At 38.4% G+C, this 22002-nt stretch overlaps 1 protein-coding gene across 2 annotated transcripts in view; it reads left to right on the forward strand.

Moving 5' to 3' along the window:
- LOC137251807 (uncharacterized) overlaps nt 1-22002 on the forward strand; it is a 374961-nt gene that overhangs the window by 349191 nt on the left and 3768 nt on the right. Inside the window, exon 2 of one of the 2 annotated variants that reach the window (XR_010953344.1) lies at nt 19506-19641. Coding sequence is in view for 1 of the 2 variants with exons in the window: in XM_067786674.1 (XP_067642775.1) it covers nt 19506-20528 (1023 nt within the window). In the remaining variant the exon portion in view is untranslated. Of the gene's footprint in view, nt 1-19505; nt 20529-22002 lie in introns of those variants that run through there. The other variant, XM_067786674.1, reaches the window with a different exon arrangement.

The following is a 22002-nucleotide window of genomic DNA, read 5'->3' on the forward strand; positions in this document are numbered from 1 at the left end:
CACGAGCTCGTACAGAATATACAAGCTCAAAAATCACATTGATACCAAATTACCGAACATTTTTTAAATTTATTTTTGTGTACATAAATACCCATTGAGGTTTTAAATAAAGTTCGATTTGATTTTTAAATTTTTTTATTATACCTACTTAACTAGTGGTCCCTGGCACCAACAGAAAGGTAAAAGTGGTCCCTGGCCTAGAAAAGGTTGGGAACCACTGCTCTATAGGAAGTAATCTTCCTGCCCTCAGCAGAATGAGTCGAAACGGACTTCATTAGGAACCGAAATGAGACTTTTGGTCTGCAGTGTAGCCGATCATTTTAAGCGATTCTACTACGCCTGGGCTATTAACCTTTAGATTAACTCTATTACCTCAGGCCTAACTGTGCTTCCAGCTCTGAGAAAGATGAGATCAAGGTTAATCTGCGCGCCTTCGACAGAATCAGATATGAGATTTTGGGACACCTAGGCTGACTGGAAGACGAAGAATTAAGCGCAAACATAAAACAGTTATATGAAACACAAAACCCATGCTCTGGAAAGGTTGAGACGGCGGCACAATTTCTAAGTCTGAACGCACTTATTTAGGAACCGAAATGAGACGTTTGGTCTGTAGTGTAGGCGATGATTTTCAGCGAGTCTACCGCGCCTGTGCTATCACACTTTGGGTCAACACTATTACTTCAGGTCTTACTTCCTTTCCTGCGTTTTTTCTTGTAGTTTCTTCAATGAAGCGACAGAACCTACAATGCGAACTACTCCCAGAAGCTGAGATAGCTTCCTGAAAAATGTCAAGAAATTTGACAAATTCCTTTCAAAAACAGGCTCCCAGTGTAGTAAAACTCATCAACTAAGTCTACAAAGTCATTTAATCGATACTCACAGTTAGCTAATAGGTAGCGAGTGCCTGAAAATTCGAATACCGACGAATCAAGCTATCTGAGTGTCACACACGCCACAGCTTACCTAGCGCAAAAGAATCTTTAGTCATTATCTGGGATATTTTATGTACTTCTGAGGTACTGCGCTTAAAAGACAGAGATCTCAAAAGAGTAAAACTTTCCTGAAGTATCCACCACCATTTGTAAGCTTTCCGAAGAAGAGGTTTCGGCTTTTGGCCATCCTCAGTGTTATTTTCGTTCGATTATGTGTTCGTTTGTAACAGCACGAGCCTATGCTCCAAAACCACAAACGATCTCAAATGAGTGAAACCTCACTGAGGGATTTACCATCATTTGGAGGCTTCAAAAAGCAGAAGTTTAAGGCATAGCGCCATCTTCAGTGTTATTTTCGTTCGTTGAGATGTTCAATAATAACAGCAAGAGTAACAGCTTCCAGAAACAGAAGTTTCAGCGTTGTGAAATGAGACGGACAGCAACTCCTTTTGAAGAAAAGCAACATATATCAAAAGTTTACATTACATCTTTTTTAAGTTCCTCTTTTTTTTGGACGGAATGTCTACTTAAAAAATAATTCAATAAACTCGTGGTTAATAAAAAACCAAACATCCCATAAATGAAAAAAAAACGTGACGAAAACTCATTTTATACCTATTAAGAAAAGCTAAAGCCACTTACGTCGATACTAAATGCTGCATGAAAGCATAGATTTAAGTGGACAAAAGTCAGTCAGAGCTGGATGCAGAGTCAGGAGTTTACACAAAAATGCTATTATTTTTATAACAACAACAACAAACAACAGCAAGTAGTACAACATTAAGGCATGGTGTGCCAATTGACAATAATTTGTGAAAAATAGGCGGATTTGCAACAATGTTGCGATCCAAACAAACTTCAAAAGTTGAAACATTTGTATGTTGGTATGAGAGTAAATGTTGGTGGCAACATGACTTTTCTCTGCTTCTGCTGCCTACTACTATGAATACTTTGAGCAATTGAAGTTGACTTGCTGAGAATATTCATAAAATTGAAATCAAAATTTCACTGTGCTTTAGCTGAATCGATGAACGAAGGTGGGCTGAAATGTAATTTGAATTTGAGTAAGATCGGACAAGTAGCTCAAAAATAATTCGCGAACTCTTAAAAGCAGAAATTGCATTTAGAGGTTAACCAGAAGAGGCAATTCCGTTTATCAAGGATAGTAAACGATATCCAAAGACAAAAAATTGCTTTTTCAGTGAGATATATTTATTTTAGAGTTTTCTCGGTCCTTAACAGTGAATAATTTTTATTTTCAAATGTTTTCACACTATCATTGCGATCATTTAGTGTGATTTATTGCCTTGGTTTTTGTTTTTTTTTTTGTTTTGAGACTGTTATTTTGCAACCCAAATCGGTTTTAGGAATGGTACACTTCTCGTCTGCTCTGTTAGAATTAACATAATGTAAGATTAAATAAATAAATGCAAGGCGCGATTCACCTTCAAAAAGAACTTAGACCGTGCCAATTTGTCGTCATGCTCCATTTAATTTTTTTCAACAATTTGGCGGAACGGGACCTACATGTTTTACGAACAGCATCTGCAAGTCAGATGAGTTTTCACTGAGAAGCTTTTTATGGAAGAAATACACTCGGTGGTTGCCAAATAACTACTGAGGGGCGACCTCGCGTTTTGATGGTTTTTGCCCGGGACTTGAACCCAGGATCTTCAGTAAATAAGCGGAGCACGCTACCACCATACCACCGCAGCGACCGTGTTATATTACGTTATTATTAGAGTCTGCAAATTATTGTTATTCCCCTTAATTTAAACCAGAGAAATCATACTGTGTATTTTTGAGGTTATGCAGGGACTATTTCAAGAACCATATTGAAATTATTTATTGGACGTTTTGGGGATAGCTTTTTGGTCATTCTGAGACACTCTTGCAGTAATTTTACTATTATTCCGGGACTATTTTGTGATCATTTCAGGGTTATTTTGGTTATTTTGTTATTGTTTTGGGTTATATTTTGAAATAATTTTGGGAAGGTGCTAGCGAACATTTCGAGATTATTTAGAATTATGTCGGGAATATCTTGAACTCGTTAGGGGATCATTCCTGAGCCAAGTTGAGAAAATTTCGTGATTATATTTTTATTATCATTCGGAACTACTACTACTAAGCAGGGTCCGTAAAAACTCATTTACAAAAGCGACAAGTTATCGGGCTGTTATTATTTTTAATGAATTGTGATAGGAATGTTATTGCTTTGTATTCGAAGAGCTAACGGTATTTGATTGGTGAATTGCCAACGTGTTATCAGCTTACTACTTTTATTTCTTGTTTAACTTTATCGATCTGTTATCGAAAATAATGGATATGCTAACCGAAAAATATCGATTTCTTATTCAAAAGTTATAGATTTGCTAACGGCAAAATATCGATTTGGTGTCGAAAACATATCGATTTGTTATCTATTTCTTATAGCAAAGTTATCGAAAAAATATCGGTAATGTTCCATAACGGACAAAGTTTTATCGATAACAATAACAAGTTATATTTTTCTATAAAAAATTTATATCTTTTCCATACTTCTCGATAACAACCCAACTACTCGTCGATAACGTTCGCTATCGACAACAAATTTATAGCCCCTTGATAACAAATAGTTATCACGTCTATTCATACAACGTCCAATAATATACCGATAATGGTTGTTATCGTTGCCTTTCCTTATTTTCCTTTCCTTAGCTGTGCTTCGCTTTCTTGTTTTCCTTTCCTCTCCTTTCTGTTCCCTTCCTTTGCTTTCCTTTTCTTTCCCTTTTCCTTTCGTTACGTTTTCTTTAACTTCATTGAAAGATATCAGGAGCCGACGAAATAAAGCAAACGAAAAGCAGGGTCATTGTGATAATTTAAAAAATCGATGACGTCATCATCGATTATTTAAGAGCATACCCTCGTAAGATTTTTATATTATGCTCTAGGCATCTATATGATGACAGCTAATAGAGCAGTGTTGTGGTAGAGTCAATCATAAGAGAAATACCGGAGTTGTTATTTCCACGGCAATTGTTGTTGTAGTTGTATGTAGTTGTAATTTTACCTAAATTCGCATATATCATGTCAAAATTTAACAACTTTACATGATCAACACCAAAATCCAGTTGTATGACGGCGTGTAATACTTGGTGAGCAAGCAATATTAGGTCCAAGTAGGCAATTGTTAGGGTTGTGCAGTTTGATTCTTGCGAAAGGTGAGTGTCTGTAGGGTATATGATAACGGCGCTGCTGGTCAGCTGTAATGTATTAGATCCATACAAAATTTGCAATTCATAATTGTTTCATCGTAACTCATGGCTCCAACACAACATGCCGAAGTTGCCTAGGACTGCACAGTGGGCTATACATGAAATAATGAGAAATCATAAATTTCACAGATAAATACCTCTTGATATAGCACAAGTTATGCCTACGCTAATTATAACCTAATTTCCTTCTGCTAATCTCCTACGTACTAGCTCTCAACACTCCTCACTTTTAGCTGACAGAACACATTATCTATATCTTTAATTCACTCAACCTATTTTGACCAAAACGCAGCAAGTCACATCAGTCTTCTCTGTTTCGTGATAACTGACTCCAATTGGGAGCAACAAGAAAAAAAACTGTAAGGTGTGATAACCTCCGAAGAGACTTTAGGCCGAGCTTCTCTTCCAATTTTCGTCGTGTTTCTTTTAATTTTTCCTACAAATTGGCGGGACGAGACCTACTTGTTTTATGCCGACTCCGAAAGGCATCTGCAAGGCAGATGAGTTTTTACTTAGAGCCATTCATAGCAGAAATACACTCGAAGTGCTTGCCAAACACTGCCGAGGGGCGAACCCGCTTAGAAAAATTGTCTTCTAATTGAAAAGCCTTGTTTCTAAAACCTTGATGTTGCTTTGCCCAGGGCGAGAACCCAGGACCTTCAGTGTGGTAGGTGGAGCACGCTACCATCACACCACGGTGGCCGCCAGGTAGCAACAAGAAGATTAATATTTCTCCTCCACTTATCTTTGCCAACTATGTGGAGGTATCCCCCTTCTTGAGCTGTCTAATCATCCATTCCAATAACATGACCTGGCCAAGGAAGCGTTTGGGCTTTGATTCATTCACTAGGCTCTGCATATAACTCAAACAGCTCATGAATATACCTCCTTCCAGAGAATATTTCTCCCAAACACTCATTCCGAGCCATAAGTCAGGACAGGTATGACGAGTGACTTGTACAGCATGATTTTTGTTCGCCAAAAGAGGTAGCACTTTACAATTGCCTAGTCAATCCAAAGTAGCACTTGTTGGCAGAAGTTATTCTCCGTGTGATTTCTAAGTTGACATTGTTTTCGCTGCTAACGCTGGCTCTCAGATAGAGGAAGTCCTTCACAGTCTCCAACTTATATCCATCAACAAAGACATGTTGCGCAGGGGGCGAATGTGCCGATTCTTTCTTGGATGACAGTAAGTACTTCGTCTGGTCCCTAAAACGCATGCAGTTTATCTCTTAACCTCTTACAATACACACCTGTGTCAGTTCGAAGCAGCTCATAAACCTCTTAAAGATCCTGGAGGATTCTCCTCTCCAATACTTTATGAGCCATTTTACCTTTCCTCGACAACGTCCATGCCTTACACCTATACTTAAGACATATATTTTTACATGATGCGATGCGTAAAGCTCAAGTGCGCCAAGGAGAACAATGTGCAGCGGTGCAGCGAAGATTGTCTTCTAATGCCATGGAGTCAAAAGTTAGCACCGATCGCATTACTATATCGTGCATACATAGAGCAATGCTTGACTAAAACTACAAAATATCGATTTGAAAGAAAAAACCCATGAAAGACTTTCTTTGATACATAGCTCCTAGTCATGCAGTCGATTGATTAGGTTGTTTGCTCATTGTCTATTCCTTGCAATCTGAAGGTAATTGGTTCGCACTCACATTACTGGACGGACGTCGGAAATGTCGAGCAAAAACAAACAAATGATCATAGCTACCATAAAGGCAATTGGCCAGCCACTTGTTTGCGTCTCCGATATGGTCGCCGAGCTTAAAAGTGGCATACTGGAAGAAACTGTAGGTATGTCTAAACACCACGCTTAGGACGGTCACAAGATAGATTGTTATGATGTCACCAAAGCACTGTTTAAACGGTGTCTGTTAAATCCTGGGCATCCCAATAGACTTCTGACTGAAGAAGTTCCGCCTCCCAGGGACATAAGTAGTCATCTCCGCAAGTACTACGAAGAAATCCGGCACAATGACAATAAATCAGCCATTGAACGAAAAACGCGTGAAGAGGCCCGCAGAGACAAACTTTTGTGGCAATAAACGCCAAACTCGCAATTGAGAATGCGCGTCAATCCAGTAGAACTTCGAAGTGGATACTGTAATAGGTTCAACTCCCACTTGTTCAGAATCAACCCAGACACATCGCACTAACCATCTTTTCAATTACAATGTGGGACCAACTACTCCAACACCCATGTCTCTTTGGACCAACTCTATTGAAACGGCAAGTTTCCACATAAAGAAGTAATATTTGAAAAAAAAAAAAATTTTTTTAATTAAACTTAAAACGAAAATCTCAAAACTTAAAATTAAGAAAGCAAACTTTTACAAAAACAAAATTATGTGGTACGAGCCGGACCCGTGCGCATCTTGCGCAACCAATATAAAAGTCTCTAATCAAATATCAACAGAAATCAGCTGTTCTATCAATCAATTAAAACTTACCTTACAGCTTGCGCTGCCATCTGGCGTATGGTAGCAACTAACGGTAGTACAGTGCAAATATTCACAATAGTGCCATAGTACAAAATAGATTCCTTTGTGTGCTCACAATCGTTTATTTTTAACAAATTATTTTAATAAAATATAGCTAAACAAAAGCACTATGATCAAAATTTCCCAAAGCTCGGTAATAGCCCGAATCTCCATCTTTACAACCAAAACTTTATTTATAGATTTGGATTCCAAATAAGAGCGAAAAAGGCACCCGTACATAAAAGCAGCAATTAGAAATAATATATACGAGCCGGACCCGTGCGCATCTTGCGCAACCAATATCAAAGTCTCTTATCAAATATCAAGAGAAATCAGCTTTTCTATCAATCAATTGCGCTGCCATCTTGCAAATGTTAGCAACTGCGGGTAATGCAGTGTTAGTTCTAATCAAATATTCGCAATAGTGCCACAAATTATTTTAAAAAAATGTAGCTAAACAAAATCACTACGACCAAAATTGCCCAAAGCTGGCTAATAGTCCGAATGTCCGTCTTTATAACCAAAACATTATTTAAGGATTTGGATTCCAAATAAGAGCGAAAAGGGGACCTGTACATAAAAACAGCAATTAGAAATAATATATATGTGACCCGGCCTATGAAAAGGTGGCTTATTAACTCAAAAAAAAAAAAAGACAAGAAAACTACTAAGAAACTGAAGAAATGCATTGTTTATTTTTAACAGCTGTTTCTCGCAATTTCTTTTTTTGAGTCATGAGCCATCTTTTCATAGGGCGGGTCACATCAGAGATCTGCTTTGAGTACTAATAAAATTAGTGCACTTAGTCATGAGCCAAAAAATTGTGTCTAAATGTGTACTTAGTCATGTGCTGAAAAATACTTAGAGTAACATAAAATAGAAAATACATACGAGTGCCCCGCAACACATATGTCCCATACATATGTATATGACATTTTTGAGTATAAACTGAAATCATAGTCGCTTTAACTCAGTAGCATGTAGGTTTCGTGTGTAATACACTGTATACTTCGTTTAATATCGGTTTTCTTTAGTATTCATTTTAGTTTCGTGTACATCGTTGTGTTGCTAGCGTCAGAAGACTGATATGACTATATTCATTTTATTGCACTATTAGTCTTACTGATTCCAATTAGAGTTTTCGTATAACACAGTTGACTTTCTTGTTCAAGAAGACAATTGAGTACTGAACTGCTTCGTCGCTTATGAGCGGTTATTCATTTTACGAAGCATGACTATGTAAATGTGTTTTAGTGGATATAAGTGCTTGATATTCTTTGTTTGTGTACGCACTAATACTCATTTTTTGGTTAGTCCACTAATAACCTTAAAAGATGAATAATTGCAGCTCTCTGGGTCACATATGATGATTGGCTACACTGTCGCACTCTTGCTTAGTTTTTGTTGCAAAGCGTTAACGCTGATCGGGCATGAATCGCGTTAATGCCATTGATATTGACCTTATCACTGTTGTTTTTATTACTTATGCTCACTGTGGTTTTGCTGTGGTTGTCCCATTCATAACACAAGGGTGCTAGGAATATAACAAAAATTTTGAATTCAATTGAGCATCCGCATTCGCGAGCGCAACCTTGAAAGCGAAAGCGGAGCGATTTAATCGAAATCGAATTAGTTACTCGAATAAATAAATTATTTGATCCTTGTGCGTCACATACTAATTTCCTCCAATCTTTAGCAAAACAATTGATCATCTGATTTTATTGGAGCACCCTAATGAACATATGTGAGCGGCTGTGACTTGGAATTTTGTTGCTGTTTTATTGCACGTTGTTTTCTTAGCTTGTTTTCATTTTTGATTTGGCGGGTAATGAAAGTGTGCCCTTGAGGGCGTGTCAACAGTCGTGCAAAGCTATTGACGATGGCCGCAACAACAACAACAGTATCAAAACACAGAAAACTTGCACGTTTGCCAATCATGATAAGTAGGCACGGTCTTAGTTGTTGTTGTTGTTGCATCATGTAGTAAGTTTGGGCGGGCATGCGTCTCACATTAGTGCGATTGGAATGCAACAACAAAAAAAAACATATGGTTTTAAGTGCATAGGCATTGATTTTGTTGTAAGAAAATCGTTATTTTGTTTTAGACATATTCTTTTGCTCACGACTTGCAAAACACCCATTAATAGGATGTCCTAAGAGGACAACACAAACTTGAAAATATCATCAAAACCCGTATTTAATACTGGTGTGAAAAAAACCTGGTGTCTCGGGAACTACTGGTGAAGATCGAAGTTTCAAAATTCAATATGGTTACATTAAATAGTTCCCGAGATGATCGGGTTTATACCTTAATTGTGAATGTTGCCGGAACGTACCGTATTTATATCCGGCAAAGGACCATCAACATCGATAACACTCCCTAAAACCTTCGGGGAGTGTCTTTATCGCAATAACAACATCCAGCTAGTACCAGAAGGTGCTTCTATTGTAGAGTATTGGATTCATGTCTGTAAAATTAGTGCCCACATCCGAAACGCACCCAAAGCCTTCGGAGAGTATTTTGGCCCTTTTCCATACTTCAGGAATCAGAATAGCTTTCAAAATGAATTTGAGCTCCAGTTTGAGCTAAATGAGCTCATATATCCATGTTCAATATGTCATATTCAGCAAAGTTATATTTTTTACTTTTCTTCTGTTTTTTGGTTTTGAATAAAATTTTTGAAGTTTCAATCTCTTCTATAATGTCTTCTTCACGCGATGATCTCCTGTATTGTTTTGGTATATTCAGTTGACCTTACGGAGCTTTCATTTCAATTACCTAAACGCGCCGTTAGTTCTGCTTATTCCAAACTGGAAAAAGAAGCGGTAAAGATGGATTTGATGGTGAATGAGGACAAAATGAAGTACCTGCTGTAATCGAGCAAAGAGTCAGCGCATATGCGCCTTAGGAACCACGCTACTTTTGGCAGCCGTAATTTCGAAATAGTAACAGACTTCGTTTATTTGGGAACCAGCGTCAGCACTAGCAACAACATCAGCTCTGAAATCCAGCGAAGAATCACTTTTAACAATAAATGCTACTTTGGACTAGGTAGGCAATTCAAAAGTAATGCCCTCTCTCGGCAAAGCAAAATCATACTCTACAAGTAACTTATCAATCCCGTCCTGCTATATGGTGCAGAAGCATGGACCATGACAACATCAAATGAAACGGCTCTGGGAGTGTTAGAGAGAAAAGTTCTTCGAAAGATTTATGGACCTCTACGTGTTGGTGATGGCGAGTACCGAAGAAGATTTAACGATGAGCTCTACGAGCTATACGCAACCATCGACATAGTGCAGCGAATTAAAACGCAGCGGTTGCGCTCGCTAGGCCATGTTATGCGAATGAAAGACGACGCTCTGGTCAGGAAAGTGTCTATCGAAACCCCCCTATGGACGCAGAGGTAGAGGACGTCCCCAACTCCGCTGGAAGGACCAGGTGGAAAACGATTTAAACTCCCTGAGTGTGACCAATTAGCGCCTGTGGGCAGAGAGAAAAAGCGACTGGTGCGCCTTATTGGACGGCCATAACCGTTTAAACGGTTAAGCCCCAATTAAGTAAGTAAAGGCATTCCCCTAAAGTTTTGGGGAGTGTAATTGATGTTGACGGTCCTTTGCCGGATATACATATATATGTTGCATTCCGGTAACAAGCTCCATTGAAGTACAACGCACTACAAGGTGTGGCAGTCGCTTCTTTGTTAGGTTAACTGGCGCGAATTGGTCACACCTATGGAACTTAAATTGTTTACACCGGGTCCTTGCAACGGGAGCGGGTTTCGATAAGAATACATATTTGGTCGGAGCATTATTATTCACTCGCATAACATGGCCTAGCCAGCGTAGCCGCTGTGTTTTACTTCGTTGACTATGTGTTAATCTGCGTAAAGCTCGTACAGCTCATTAAATCTTCTTCGGTACTGTTGTTGTTGTTGTAGCAGTGTTTCGTCCCATCCAATCCCCCATCAATCTTCTTCGGTACTCGCCATCGCCAACGTGCAAAGGTCCGTAAATCTTTCGAAGAACCTTTTTCTCGAACACTCCCAGAACCGTTTCATCTGATGTTGTCATGGTCCATTCTTCTGCAGGACGGATACGATATGTGATTTTTACAGCATTATTTTCGTTTTCCGAGAGCAGACTTTATTGGCAAGTGCGATTCTTAGCTGGATTTCAAAGGTGATGTTGTTGCGTGCGTTAATGCTTCTTCTGAAATAAAAGTAGTCTTTTACTATTTCGAAATTATGGGGGCCGATAGTGGGGTGGTTAACAAAGAGCAAATGTACTTCGTGTTTTCCTCATTCATTTGGAGTAAGCAGAACTAACGGCGCAGATTTTCAGGCCGATGAGCACCCGGCCTGATCTGATGAAGTTACAGGAAGAAAAACTCAATGAATTCTTTTACCGATGACTACAGTATAAACTGGGCGTGGCCGCCCTTCAACTGTGGACCCAGACTATACCAATCTGCGTTCTTTGGCAACGCGGTTACAAAAAGCTACGCACCTTATTATTTTCAGTTTATATTTTTTCGTCGATAGAGTCATTGTCAATTGCCAATGCATTGCGATCAAAACGACATACATAGGGTATTCCTTTCTTTTTGTTGGTCTTACAATATTTGCTGTTGTTTCTGTTTGTGCTATTGTCAGCGCAGCAGCGACTATTAATGGTAATCATGATGATTCGTTCTGCCCCACCAAGAAGTTAAATGGACTTTACGTGATTTTGATGATGCCTTACGATGGGCTGTCGCGAAACTAGCATACCTATGGACCGCAAGCAGCAACAGCAACAACAACAAAATCTCGCTTCCAACAATAATATTACTAAATTTCTCCCTCAACTTCATTGTTGAGTATGTAATTTTGTTTTTGTTTTTGAACCAACAAAAATATCAGTTCAACTAGTGAAAATACCCTCCGTCTCCAATGCTTTAGTTTTTGGTTTTTATGATTTCGTTTATGCTTTATTGCTAAAAATGAAAGTGTTTCGCTGTTGCATGTAACCTAATTAAGATTTGCACATTTACTAATTTGAATGCATACATATATATGTACATATGCAAATTCATATAAACATATGTATGGGCTTTCATATTAAATACTGGCTTCATAATCTCTGTACCTAACCCAGCAGCCACTACACGTTTATTGTTTCAAATCTCTAACGCTGTGGTAACACGACATTTAGGGGAACGCCGAAAAGTTTTCTGAAGCTCTACGAAGCTCTCGAATGCACCACAACTGCGATAACTTTTATCTAGTGATGTGCAGAACCTCGAAATCGAGTATTTGAAAACCTGACGACTCCGACCATAAGAAAACAAGTACAACGAGTTTAACGAATTCCTCATATGAAATTTCGCAAGATTCCAAAAAAGGTTTCAAACATTTCAAAAACGGTTTAAGAAAACTCAACAAAAGAAAGGTCAAATGGAAAAATCAAGTTAAATGCTTCTTCTTTCTCAACCCCTCAGCTTCTGCAAAGGGAGCTTATTGGAGACGGCGAGTACCGAAGAAGATTTAATAATGAACTGTGTAGTGTATGCAGACATCAACATAGTCCAATGAATTAAAACACAGTGGTTTCGCTGGCTATGCCATGTTACACGAATGAACAGATGATGCTAAAAAAATATCTGTATCGTAACCCGCCTTTGGAAGCAGAGGGAGAGGGCGGTTCCTACTCCGCTGAAAGGACCCTGTGGAAAACCATTTAAATTCCGTTGGTATGATCAATTGGTGCCGGTTAACTCAGCGAAAAAGTTGAAGAATATTAAACAAAGATTTAATGATGAGCTGCACGAGGTTTATGCACAGCGATTACGCCGGCTAGGTCATGTTATACGCATGGAAGATGATTAAGTAAAATATAAATAGTATCTTTGGTGTAGTAGATAAAGCATGCTACTACGACACGAAGATGGCTGCCAAATTTTAAAATAAGGAGGTAAAATCGACTCAACACAACCGGTTCTATGAATACGCTAAGCAGCGCATCACTACTACCCACTTATGTATATGCATTTAACCAGTGGTGCACAACGCTGGCGGAGGTTCGAATACAAACGCAAAATTTTTGCGTAGTAGTGTTTAAATGGAAAACTAGCCAGGAGGCACAGTGTTGAATCAAAGAGGATAAATATAATAAGAGACGTCACTCGTTACTTTGCGTAATGTTATTCGTTAGGGTACTGTGCATAAATGTCTATATACCTTTTCGTGGGGTATTTGTGTTTATTTTTCCGACTGTATTTAATTAACTAATTAATTATCTTTCCAAAAATCACGTTTCCATAAGGTGCCTACGCCACATGGATATATGCGAGACGATTGAAAATGTCCCTCATGGAAAACATTAGGCATACATTTTTTTAATTTCCAGTGAGTTACTCGCCACTCGTAGCAGACTGGTGGCTCTTATTATATTTATCCTCTTTGGTTGAATTACCTATAAACATTTTGCCGCTCGAAGCCAGACATTCTGTTCAAAATTTAATGTTTATCTTCGACATTATCGCTGCCTCTTCTTGGATAAATTTGTTTCAATGGAACCCTCCGTTCTTATAACATATTTTACATTGAAGTTAGGAGATCTAATTATCTTAATTTTGCACCTCTCGTTAGAGGACTTTAAGAGTTTAATCGGATCTCTAGAAGTCTGGATCTTGACTTTATGATCTCAAGACCTTTGTTTAAGTTACTGATTGAGTCTTACTGCCGAGCAAATACAACTGTTCCTTGAACTCATTGTTAATTGGTTTTAAGTTAGTATATAATAACATTGTAAATCTAGTCAGTAAGATCTTTTGCCATTGACTTAATAAAGATATGAACATGAATATGAATAAACAGCAACATCTTTATGGACCAACGCAATAAAACCGAAGAAATTGCTCGATCGCAAGTGTTGGTCAACTCCTTTTATAACTCAAAGGTACAACTGTTTTGTATTTAAACACAAGAATTGAATTTATTTATTTATATTAAGTGTACAGTAAAGAGCACCCAACAGACTGCACTGGTAGTGATAATCTCATGTCTCCATAGAACTTACAGGTTTATGCCAATGACGTATATAGCACGGTTTGTTTGGCTTCTTCAAAGGTATATTTTACGGAAACGATAAAATAAACCAAAAAGTTCATAATAATCGGCTAAAGTGTTGCATAAATAGCCGAGTTGGTCGGTGTAGCAACTAAGCCCTCTGCGTATAGGCACCTAGATTCAACAATCAGGATTCTTCACAGAATTTGTTCAATAACTGATTTGATTTTCTGTGCTTGGACAATATATTTTCATTGTCCACCGCCGAAGCTTAGTATTGTGCTGCTTCATCTCAACGTCCCACATCTATTAAATACTATATACACTCTTCTGCATCCACTGGGCGTTATTTCAACTAGCGTCTATACATGCGCAAAGCATTGTACAAATTTCAAATAATAAATACGAGGCGTTTTGTCCATAAATACAATTTGGCAACTTCGGTCTCTTCTTCGTAGGGCACATCTTCATTCGGAATCGATATCCTCAGGGGCCAATGTACATGAGCGTCATTTTATAATTTTCGCTTTAATTTCAAACGTTAAGATCTTTTATTAACGAATTCATGCAAGTAATCGTGTTATTGACGGGGACGCAAAATTTAGATTTGCAAAAAAAATCTAATGTTAATACATAAAACAAAAATATAAACAAATTTTGACAATGCAAGAAAAAGATTTTATTTTTTAACGGATGAGAACAAAATAAATTATCCAAAGTATATAAGTGTACCCAACTTATACGTTTTTCCTAAAAGTAAAACTTTAAATACGTTTTTAAAATTTTTGTTCGATATTCTGAAAGGAGTTTAAAAAGAAGTAACAGTTTTTAGGAGCAATGCGGGAGTTTGGAAGGTGAAAAGTACAGGGTGACATTGTGTTACATGGGTAACCTTGTGTAATTAAACCATGATGCCCATGATGAAATTAATATTCAGGTGTTCTCATTCCGTTGACACTTTCCCTTATTCTGACAAGTTCGGCATGCATAATTTAGAGGGTTGTCTATCATACATAACAGCCTTTGAATTCTGCTACGATCGGAGTAGATTTCACCATACGTTTAGAAATATAATACATATGTATGCCGCTACCAGAATTGTTTACACATAAACATAAACATAACTTTGTATTCCCCAAAAGACCATAGACAAAATTTTGCGGAAAACTTAATTTTTTGAGGAAATTTGTAGGAAAAATTTAGCAATAAAAATTTAGTACTTTTCTAGTGCAAGTAAATACTGGCAAATAGAGCTGCCGAAAAAGTGAGGTAATGTTGTTGAAATCACATTTATTATTTCATCATGGCTTATGCCTATATAATACTTGCTTTTTTTAAAAATATTCATAAAAAACTGATGAAAATAACGCGGGAAAATATTTGCGAGTAGATGACTACTACATTTCTTTCATAAAAAAATTTGTTTCTTGTTTGAATTTGTGCACAAATTTTTCAAAATAAAAACCGAATTCTCAACAAAAAAAATTGTTAGAAAAAACAAAAGAAAAATTTAGTGCCATGTGGGTGTTATTAAATACAAGGAACCTACACCTACAAATTCAAATTTTTTATAAAATCTTATTAATTCAATTGGTGGCTGAAATAAAGTCCATCCGATACAATGCTATTTTATTAATATTTGATTGGAAATGCTTGCAATTTTGAATCCATTACGCTTGGCGGTTTTTATGTCGTTCATTATAGAGAACGACCTTTCAGCGGCTGCACTACTGTGAGGTAATATTGCTAAAGAGCACATTTATTCACTCAAATTTTCTTCTAGAAGACCCTTCAGTTCCCAATTTTATCCATTCTTTAAGAGTATCATCGGAAAATATCTTTCCTATTTTTTCCTTATCATATAATATTAATGATCGCCGTTCGTTGTTAAGAATTTCCATGAAAGTCTTGTGAAATGGAAAAGCTTTAAGTAAGGGAACAATCGTTGTCATTCGACTAGATTGAATATTTTTTGCATCAAAATATTCCAAAAGGTGTAATTTTTCGTCTTCGAAATTGAATCGTTTCTTAATTTCCTTACAAAGGCAAATGTTGGTAGATATTTGGGCTTTGGTCGTAGAAGTGGCAAAAAGTGAAAATGGGCTAAAGAGTTGGTAGATCTACCAACAAATAAGGTGGTAAAGTCCGCGCACTGATTAAGGTACAAGCTGAAACTGATTGACTGGCTTGCTTTACAGAATCTCCATCGCTGCGCTCGCACGACATTTAGGTAAACGCCGAATAGTTTTCCGAAGCGTTACGAAGCTCTCGTGTCCACCACTGATTTATCTCACTTAAAACTTGCACGAACACTGGCAAAAAACGTCGCAAATAAAGACATGAACAGCTGACAATAAACAAGGGTAAAGGGCTCCGGTGATTAACAACGAGATTGACTGAATTTTTGTATGTGTGCGTGTCGGGTATTTGACGCTTGCCCCGCGACTATCAAATAAAAAGCCTTCAATCAACATTTGCATTGAGACACCGTAGCGTTCGAAAGTGAATATGACGTCATCGGATTATGATTTTTCTCACTTGCAACTACAGCAGTTTTATTAAATAAAAAGAAAAGGAAAAAGAGTGATAAAAAGAAATTACGGATGAAAAGCTTGTACGCAAAACGTAATACATCGATGATTTTCAATAAATTTTAATATGAATTGCTGTTCTTCGGCGCATTTGTTCATTTTGAATGTCAACACAAACTAAATACAACACTGCTGTTTTGTCAATACCACCTCGCGACTATCAAAAAAGCAAGCGTCAAATGAAAAATCAAAAAATTTTTTATTTTCATCAACGTGTAGCCGACAACAAATACGTGCGACACGAAGCCACCCGACTGCACTAACACACTCAAAATTCAGTAAATTTCGTTGTTAATCGCCGGAGCCCTTAACATAATCGGCAGATACAAAAGCAGAGCAGCAACACCAACAATAACAAAAATTAGTAGCATGTTTTACCTTTTTGTAGTATTCATTAATGACAAATTTACATTATGATTTTTAGCGACCAGACAAGCAATTAGGAATTTTATGATTAATGCTGATTGGCATCACAATTTTACTGTGCACTGATAACAGTTTTGATAGGTGTGAAAATTAATTCCTGGTTTTTGATGTTGTTGTTCCTCTTGTAGCGATAAGGAGACTCCCCGGGGTGTTTTATCGATATTGATGGTCCTTTGCCAGATATTTATCCTGACGTTAAAAGAAATCTACAGCCTCCCCATCTGAGAAAAGTTTTGATATAACCACATTGAACCAAGTCATCCAACCAGAAGTTGATGAAAGGGCCGATGGGTTGGCAAAAGGAAGCAATATTCGATTCATATTCGGTAGACGACCCAATAAAATTGAAGCACGGGGTTTACTAAATCTCTAAGATCATGTATAAGACTTACAACATAAGACCTCAAAGAGTGGTTCATATCCCTAAAGAAAGAAGACTTGAAACTAAAGCTGGGCATACATGTTTATTAGACCTCATCAGTGAAAGTAGTTATAAGGAGGAACAGTTGAACAAGTTTTATGTTAGTATCCTACATTGGCGGCAGAGATATCAAATCACGCGACAACAATTAAGCTCAATCTAAGAAAATGTCTAGTATATGCGGAGAGAACGAAGTTAGTTGGTTACATAAAATCACATTCTTAGTTGGGTTTTTATTGATCCGAAAAAACTCGTTCAGCCACTAAGGCACAACAACAGATCTAGGGAAGATTGCTCTTATATTCCCGGTACTTTATGGGTTCAGTAATATCTTCCACACCTTCGGCAAGCAAAAAACTTCGAAATGAAACGCTCAGAAAGTAGAAGAAGCAGGAATATGAAGGCATCTCCGGTCCTAAATACTCCACAGGAAATTAAGTTTTCATCTAGCTTATGGTTATTTTATTCTTGCTTACTCACACAAGCCCATATAGCTAGACGTATTAGAATGCGAGGGCTTTGGAGTTTCCTTTTTCGCAATTGAAACGTGTTTAAATTAATTTAAGTGCGAATTTGCACAAATCTAAATGATTAAGAGCTATTAACGAGGAACACAAATATAGCACAATTAAAAAGATGTCTACTATTTCCAAGCCATCAAATGAACCTGAAGTTTCGTATTTGAAGCCATGAAATTTAGTACATACCGCTCATTTACTTCAATAGTGTCATAACTCAAAACACACGACTTTTGAGTTAATAACATATAAACGTACCCAATATCATGATCTATGTATGTTATATAAAAAAAATCTTTGTGATTAGTTAAAAACTTACCACGTGCTATAAAATTTTAGAATGGCTCTCCTGGAAAATTGTGTTTTTTGAGTTATGACACTATTGAAGTAAATGAGCGATATATAATCAAGAACATACAAGGTGTGCGCAGTAATTTAAATGTTGATGGTCCTTTGTCGGATATAGATCCGCTACGGTACGGTATCAATCCCCATAAAGGTAATGGATCGCCCTTAACGGGAACGATTTAATATGACCATGTTGAAACTTCTAGATCATGCCCTCCCCCATACCCTAGTTCCATAAGGAACTCGGGGTTGTTAGGACCTCGCCTGCTAAATAATTGTATGATACACTCATATTTGTAACAAGATTTGCCTTGGGTACGTGTGATTGGCAATCAGGTTGAGAAAGCTATAAAGCTGTGTATTGCGCTTAGCAATCCCTTGAATCCCATTTCCAAAGCCCCATACTCGATACTTGTAAATCTGGTTGGAAAAGCTAAAGATACAAAAGAAAGGTTTGGTTTATTGCCAGTATGTTTAGCATTGACCGGACCGAGCCGTCAGCTTTGGAGCCAACAATAAAAGTAAAGGGATCTGCAAAACCTTTGCAGAGTATGTTTATCGTGGAACAATAACAACAAATTCCCTTATTTTTTATGTACCGATTTCCAAGATTTTGTTAATTAACAGTATTCAAATTAGAGACGAAAGGATTTCTTGATGAATGCCCCTGTTATTAATGCAGCCTCTGTCATCACAAAGACAGTCGTACATCAGTCGCCTCCGTCTTGTTTATTTAACAGCAATGCACCATTCCTTTTTGTCATCGGCCAACCGGTTGCTCATCCACCGTTTATTAAACATTTACCTACCTTTCACCAATCCTCCGGTCGTCTAACATCGGTGCACCGTTCGCCGATTCACCGACCCAATCTGACATCGACAACCGTCCACTATTTCAATTGGGCCCGTGGTCTACCAGTCGCCTGTGGGCACAAGAAAACTAAAAACAGTAGCAGAATAAGTCATAATTTTATTTTGCCTCAATCCGCCTTTCTTTTTGGACATCGATACTTCTATTACCGATCAAACGCCTATTCAGCATCCTCTCGCTTTTCACCAATTTTCCAGATATCTGACTTCGGCACACCATTTGTCGATTTACCAGTTCATAGATTGTGTATGGCGTCCTATGTCCGCAATATTTTATGCATCCTGTATGTGCCAACATATACCCGAAGGGCTGGAGCACACAAAAAAATCTTTTAATCCACCGCAGCATATTTTTAGTACCAAAGGGTTAGCTCTTGCAGTTATTAAAATATTTCGCTGCACTAATTTGCGTATTTGCACACAAAGCACACCAATCCTCTTATATTCTATTACGAGTACATATAAGCCCATCCACTTGGCTATGTCGCTTTGCAACCCTAAATAAAATATTTGCAATTATTTCTCTTTTTTAATCTATTGGCACTCGATTTCATTGTTGTTTTTTGCCCTTTTTTCTTATTTTATTTGCAGAACGCCAAGGGCTACAACATAGATGGAACGACGGACATACTCGCAGTCAAAGACGAAGTCAACAGGAAAACGAAGGGCAAGGACAACAGCGACGTAACCAACGTGGCCCGTTGTCAACATCAACTTTAGCCCCATCATCCCCATCAGCGTCCATCTCCACCAGCACAAGTGACATTGTTACGCTTCGAGTGGTACATCCATTAGATAACTCAACGACGCGCCAACAACAACGACAACGTGCTGACGAAGAAGAAGACATAAACGAACAAATTCATTTCGCAAATCGAGTGCTTTATCGCCGAACACCACCACCTGTCTACGATTCTTTGCCAGCTACACCGCCACCCTCTTACACACCGCCCCGACGTAGTGATGTAATTGTGGGTGTTGCTGGTGATGGTGGTGGTCGTGGTCGTGTACTTTTAAATGCTATTGCCGATGGCCTCAGTCCGGAAGTCTGGCAGTCATGTACAACAAATTCAAAGCTATGTCAATCTTACAGAGAAGCTCAAAGGGATTGTAATGCTACTGCGGATCACGTGGAGGTTGTGCTGCCAGCAAATGGTACTGGATATCAACAGCAGCAACAGCAGAGGCAGCAATTAGTGCAGCAAATTAACGAGAATGTGGCGTCAAGAGTTGGTGAGCAAGAGCAGCGCCAGCAACAACTTCAAGAGCAACAACAACAAGTGTGTTTATTTCAAGTACAATCGGCAAATAGAGAGCAACAGTTGCGCCAACAGCAGCAGCAGCAGCTACAACAACAGTTGCGTCGACGCAGGCACTTACACTTATTACAACAACAACGTTTATCGAATATTAACGCCGCCAGCACAGACAGCACCAGCAGCAGCAATTGTTGCTTTGGTAATAATAACAACAACTATAATTTTACTAACAACAATAACTACAACAATCAGCTTTGTGGTAGCAGCAGCGATAGCGAGGCATATGCTCGTCTGCCGATTGGTAGCGAAAGCGGACGTCAACGTCGTCAACAGCGCATTGGTCGCGGCCTAAGGGGTATGTACACTGTCATATTTAAATTTTTGTGTTAAGGCCCCAGAAAAGCAACATATAAATTTTTATAAAAAGTCGTTTCAATAAGAAATAAACTATATAGGCGGGGTCGCCCCTCGTCTGTGGTTTGGCAAACACTGCGAGTGTATTTCTGCCATGAAAACCTTCACATCGGAAATTCATCTGCTTGCCAATGCCTTTCGCAATCGGCATTAACCATGTAGATCCCGTCCCGTCCTTTAAAATTAGGAAAGAATTAAAAAGTAGCAGGACGCAAATAGGAAGGAGAGTTCGGTTTAAATCTCCTCTGATGAATATCGCCCTTGTATTTCTTTATCTTATTTCGTGTAGGGCTTCCTCCCCTCCTTTCTTTTTAGAAAGCAACGCTATGCCGCCATTAATGTTCCTATTCCCTTTGATATTTAAAGCAGGCAGGCTTTCTTGGAGAGAGTTAAATGGCCTGGAACTTCCGAAACTGTCTATCCATTGGGTAGACTAAAGGAGATTGATTCTGCCTCCATCTGCCGCTCACAACATAGTCGAGGTCGGGTGCCGATAGGAATACTTTTTCAGCCGCAGCGTCTCATTCAGCGAAGCCTTTTGGCTGTTATATGTTGCACTATGCTTATGTCTGCGCAAAAAGCAATACACACCTTTAGGTTAAAACTTCAGCCGGAAAACTTTTCTCTCGAATACTCCGTTTTATAGTTTGTCCCATACAATGGATGAGTGCATGAAACGCGGTGTTCTTAACTGGCAAGGGAACTTCCCCCACCTTTCAGAGAGATGCTACCTGCCCATACTCTCCTCATTAGAATGATCTGCCGAATTCATTACTTTGGGACGCCGCATATTCATTAATTCTTTTACTCTGACTAATACCTGGAAAGGGAAACATTGGTTTCGCAGAGTCATCGATTCCTCATCGGCTCGCTTTGTTCCAGGTGGTAGAATTCCGGAATCCCGGACATATTGTCGAGCAGTAGCTGCACTTCGAGCGCGAGAACCTGACCTTGTGAAACAACAAGACCCATAATACGACTAAATCAGGGACCGCAATATGGACATTTGACGGCTTGTAGATGAACACATGCAGAAAAAATGGGTTGCGATCAAACTTTAGGTCCGGTTCGGTATTACTTGTGAAATATGCTTACACTTCTATGTTATAGCGTGGAATTGAAGATTTCCCTTCAGAAGCAGGAGATATTCCGTGTGAAAATTAGGACCTCGTATGAATGCATACATCAGTACACTGCTATGCCCAAGTAAATTAGGCTAGGTTGAACTGACCCAAGTACATATAATGGAGACAAAAAACCCCTATTACGTGTCAGGACTTATTATAACATCGGCCGGCCACTTGATTCGTTTCTGGCATACTATTATCACTATTCTCCGTCTTTTGTTTTTTTTTTCTTAATGAGTCGTCCCTCGGTCTGGGTTCTACCTTTAGAGGCACACAATTTGTTGTTGC

This window comes from Eurosta solidaginis, chromosome 5 (assembly GCF_040869045.1).
Source record: "Eurosta solidaginis isolate ZX-2024a chromosome 5, ASM4086904v1, whole genome shotgun sequence".
Classification (NCBI taxonomy): Eukaryota; Metazoa; Arthropoda; class Insecta; order Diptera; family Tephritidae; genus Eurosta; species Eurosta solidaginis.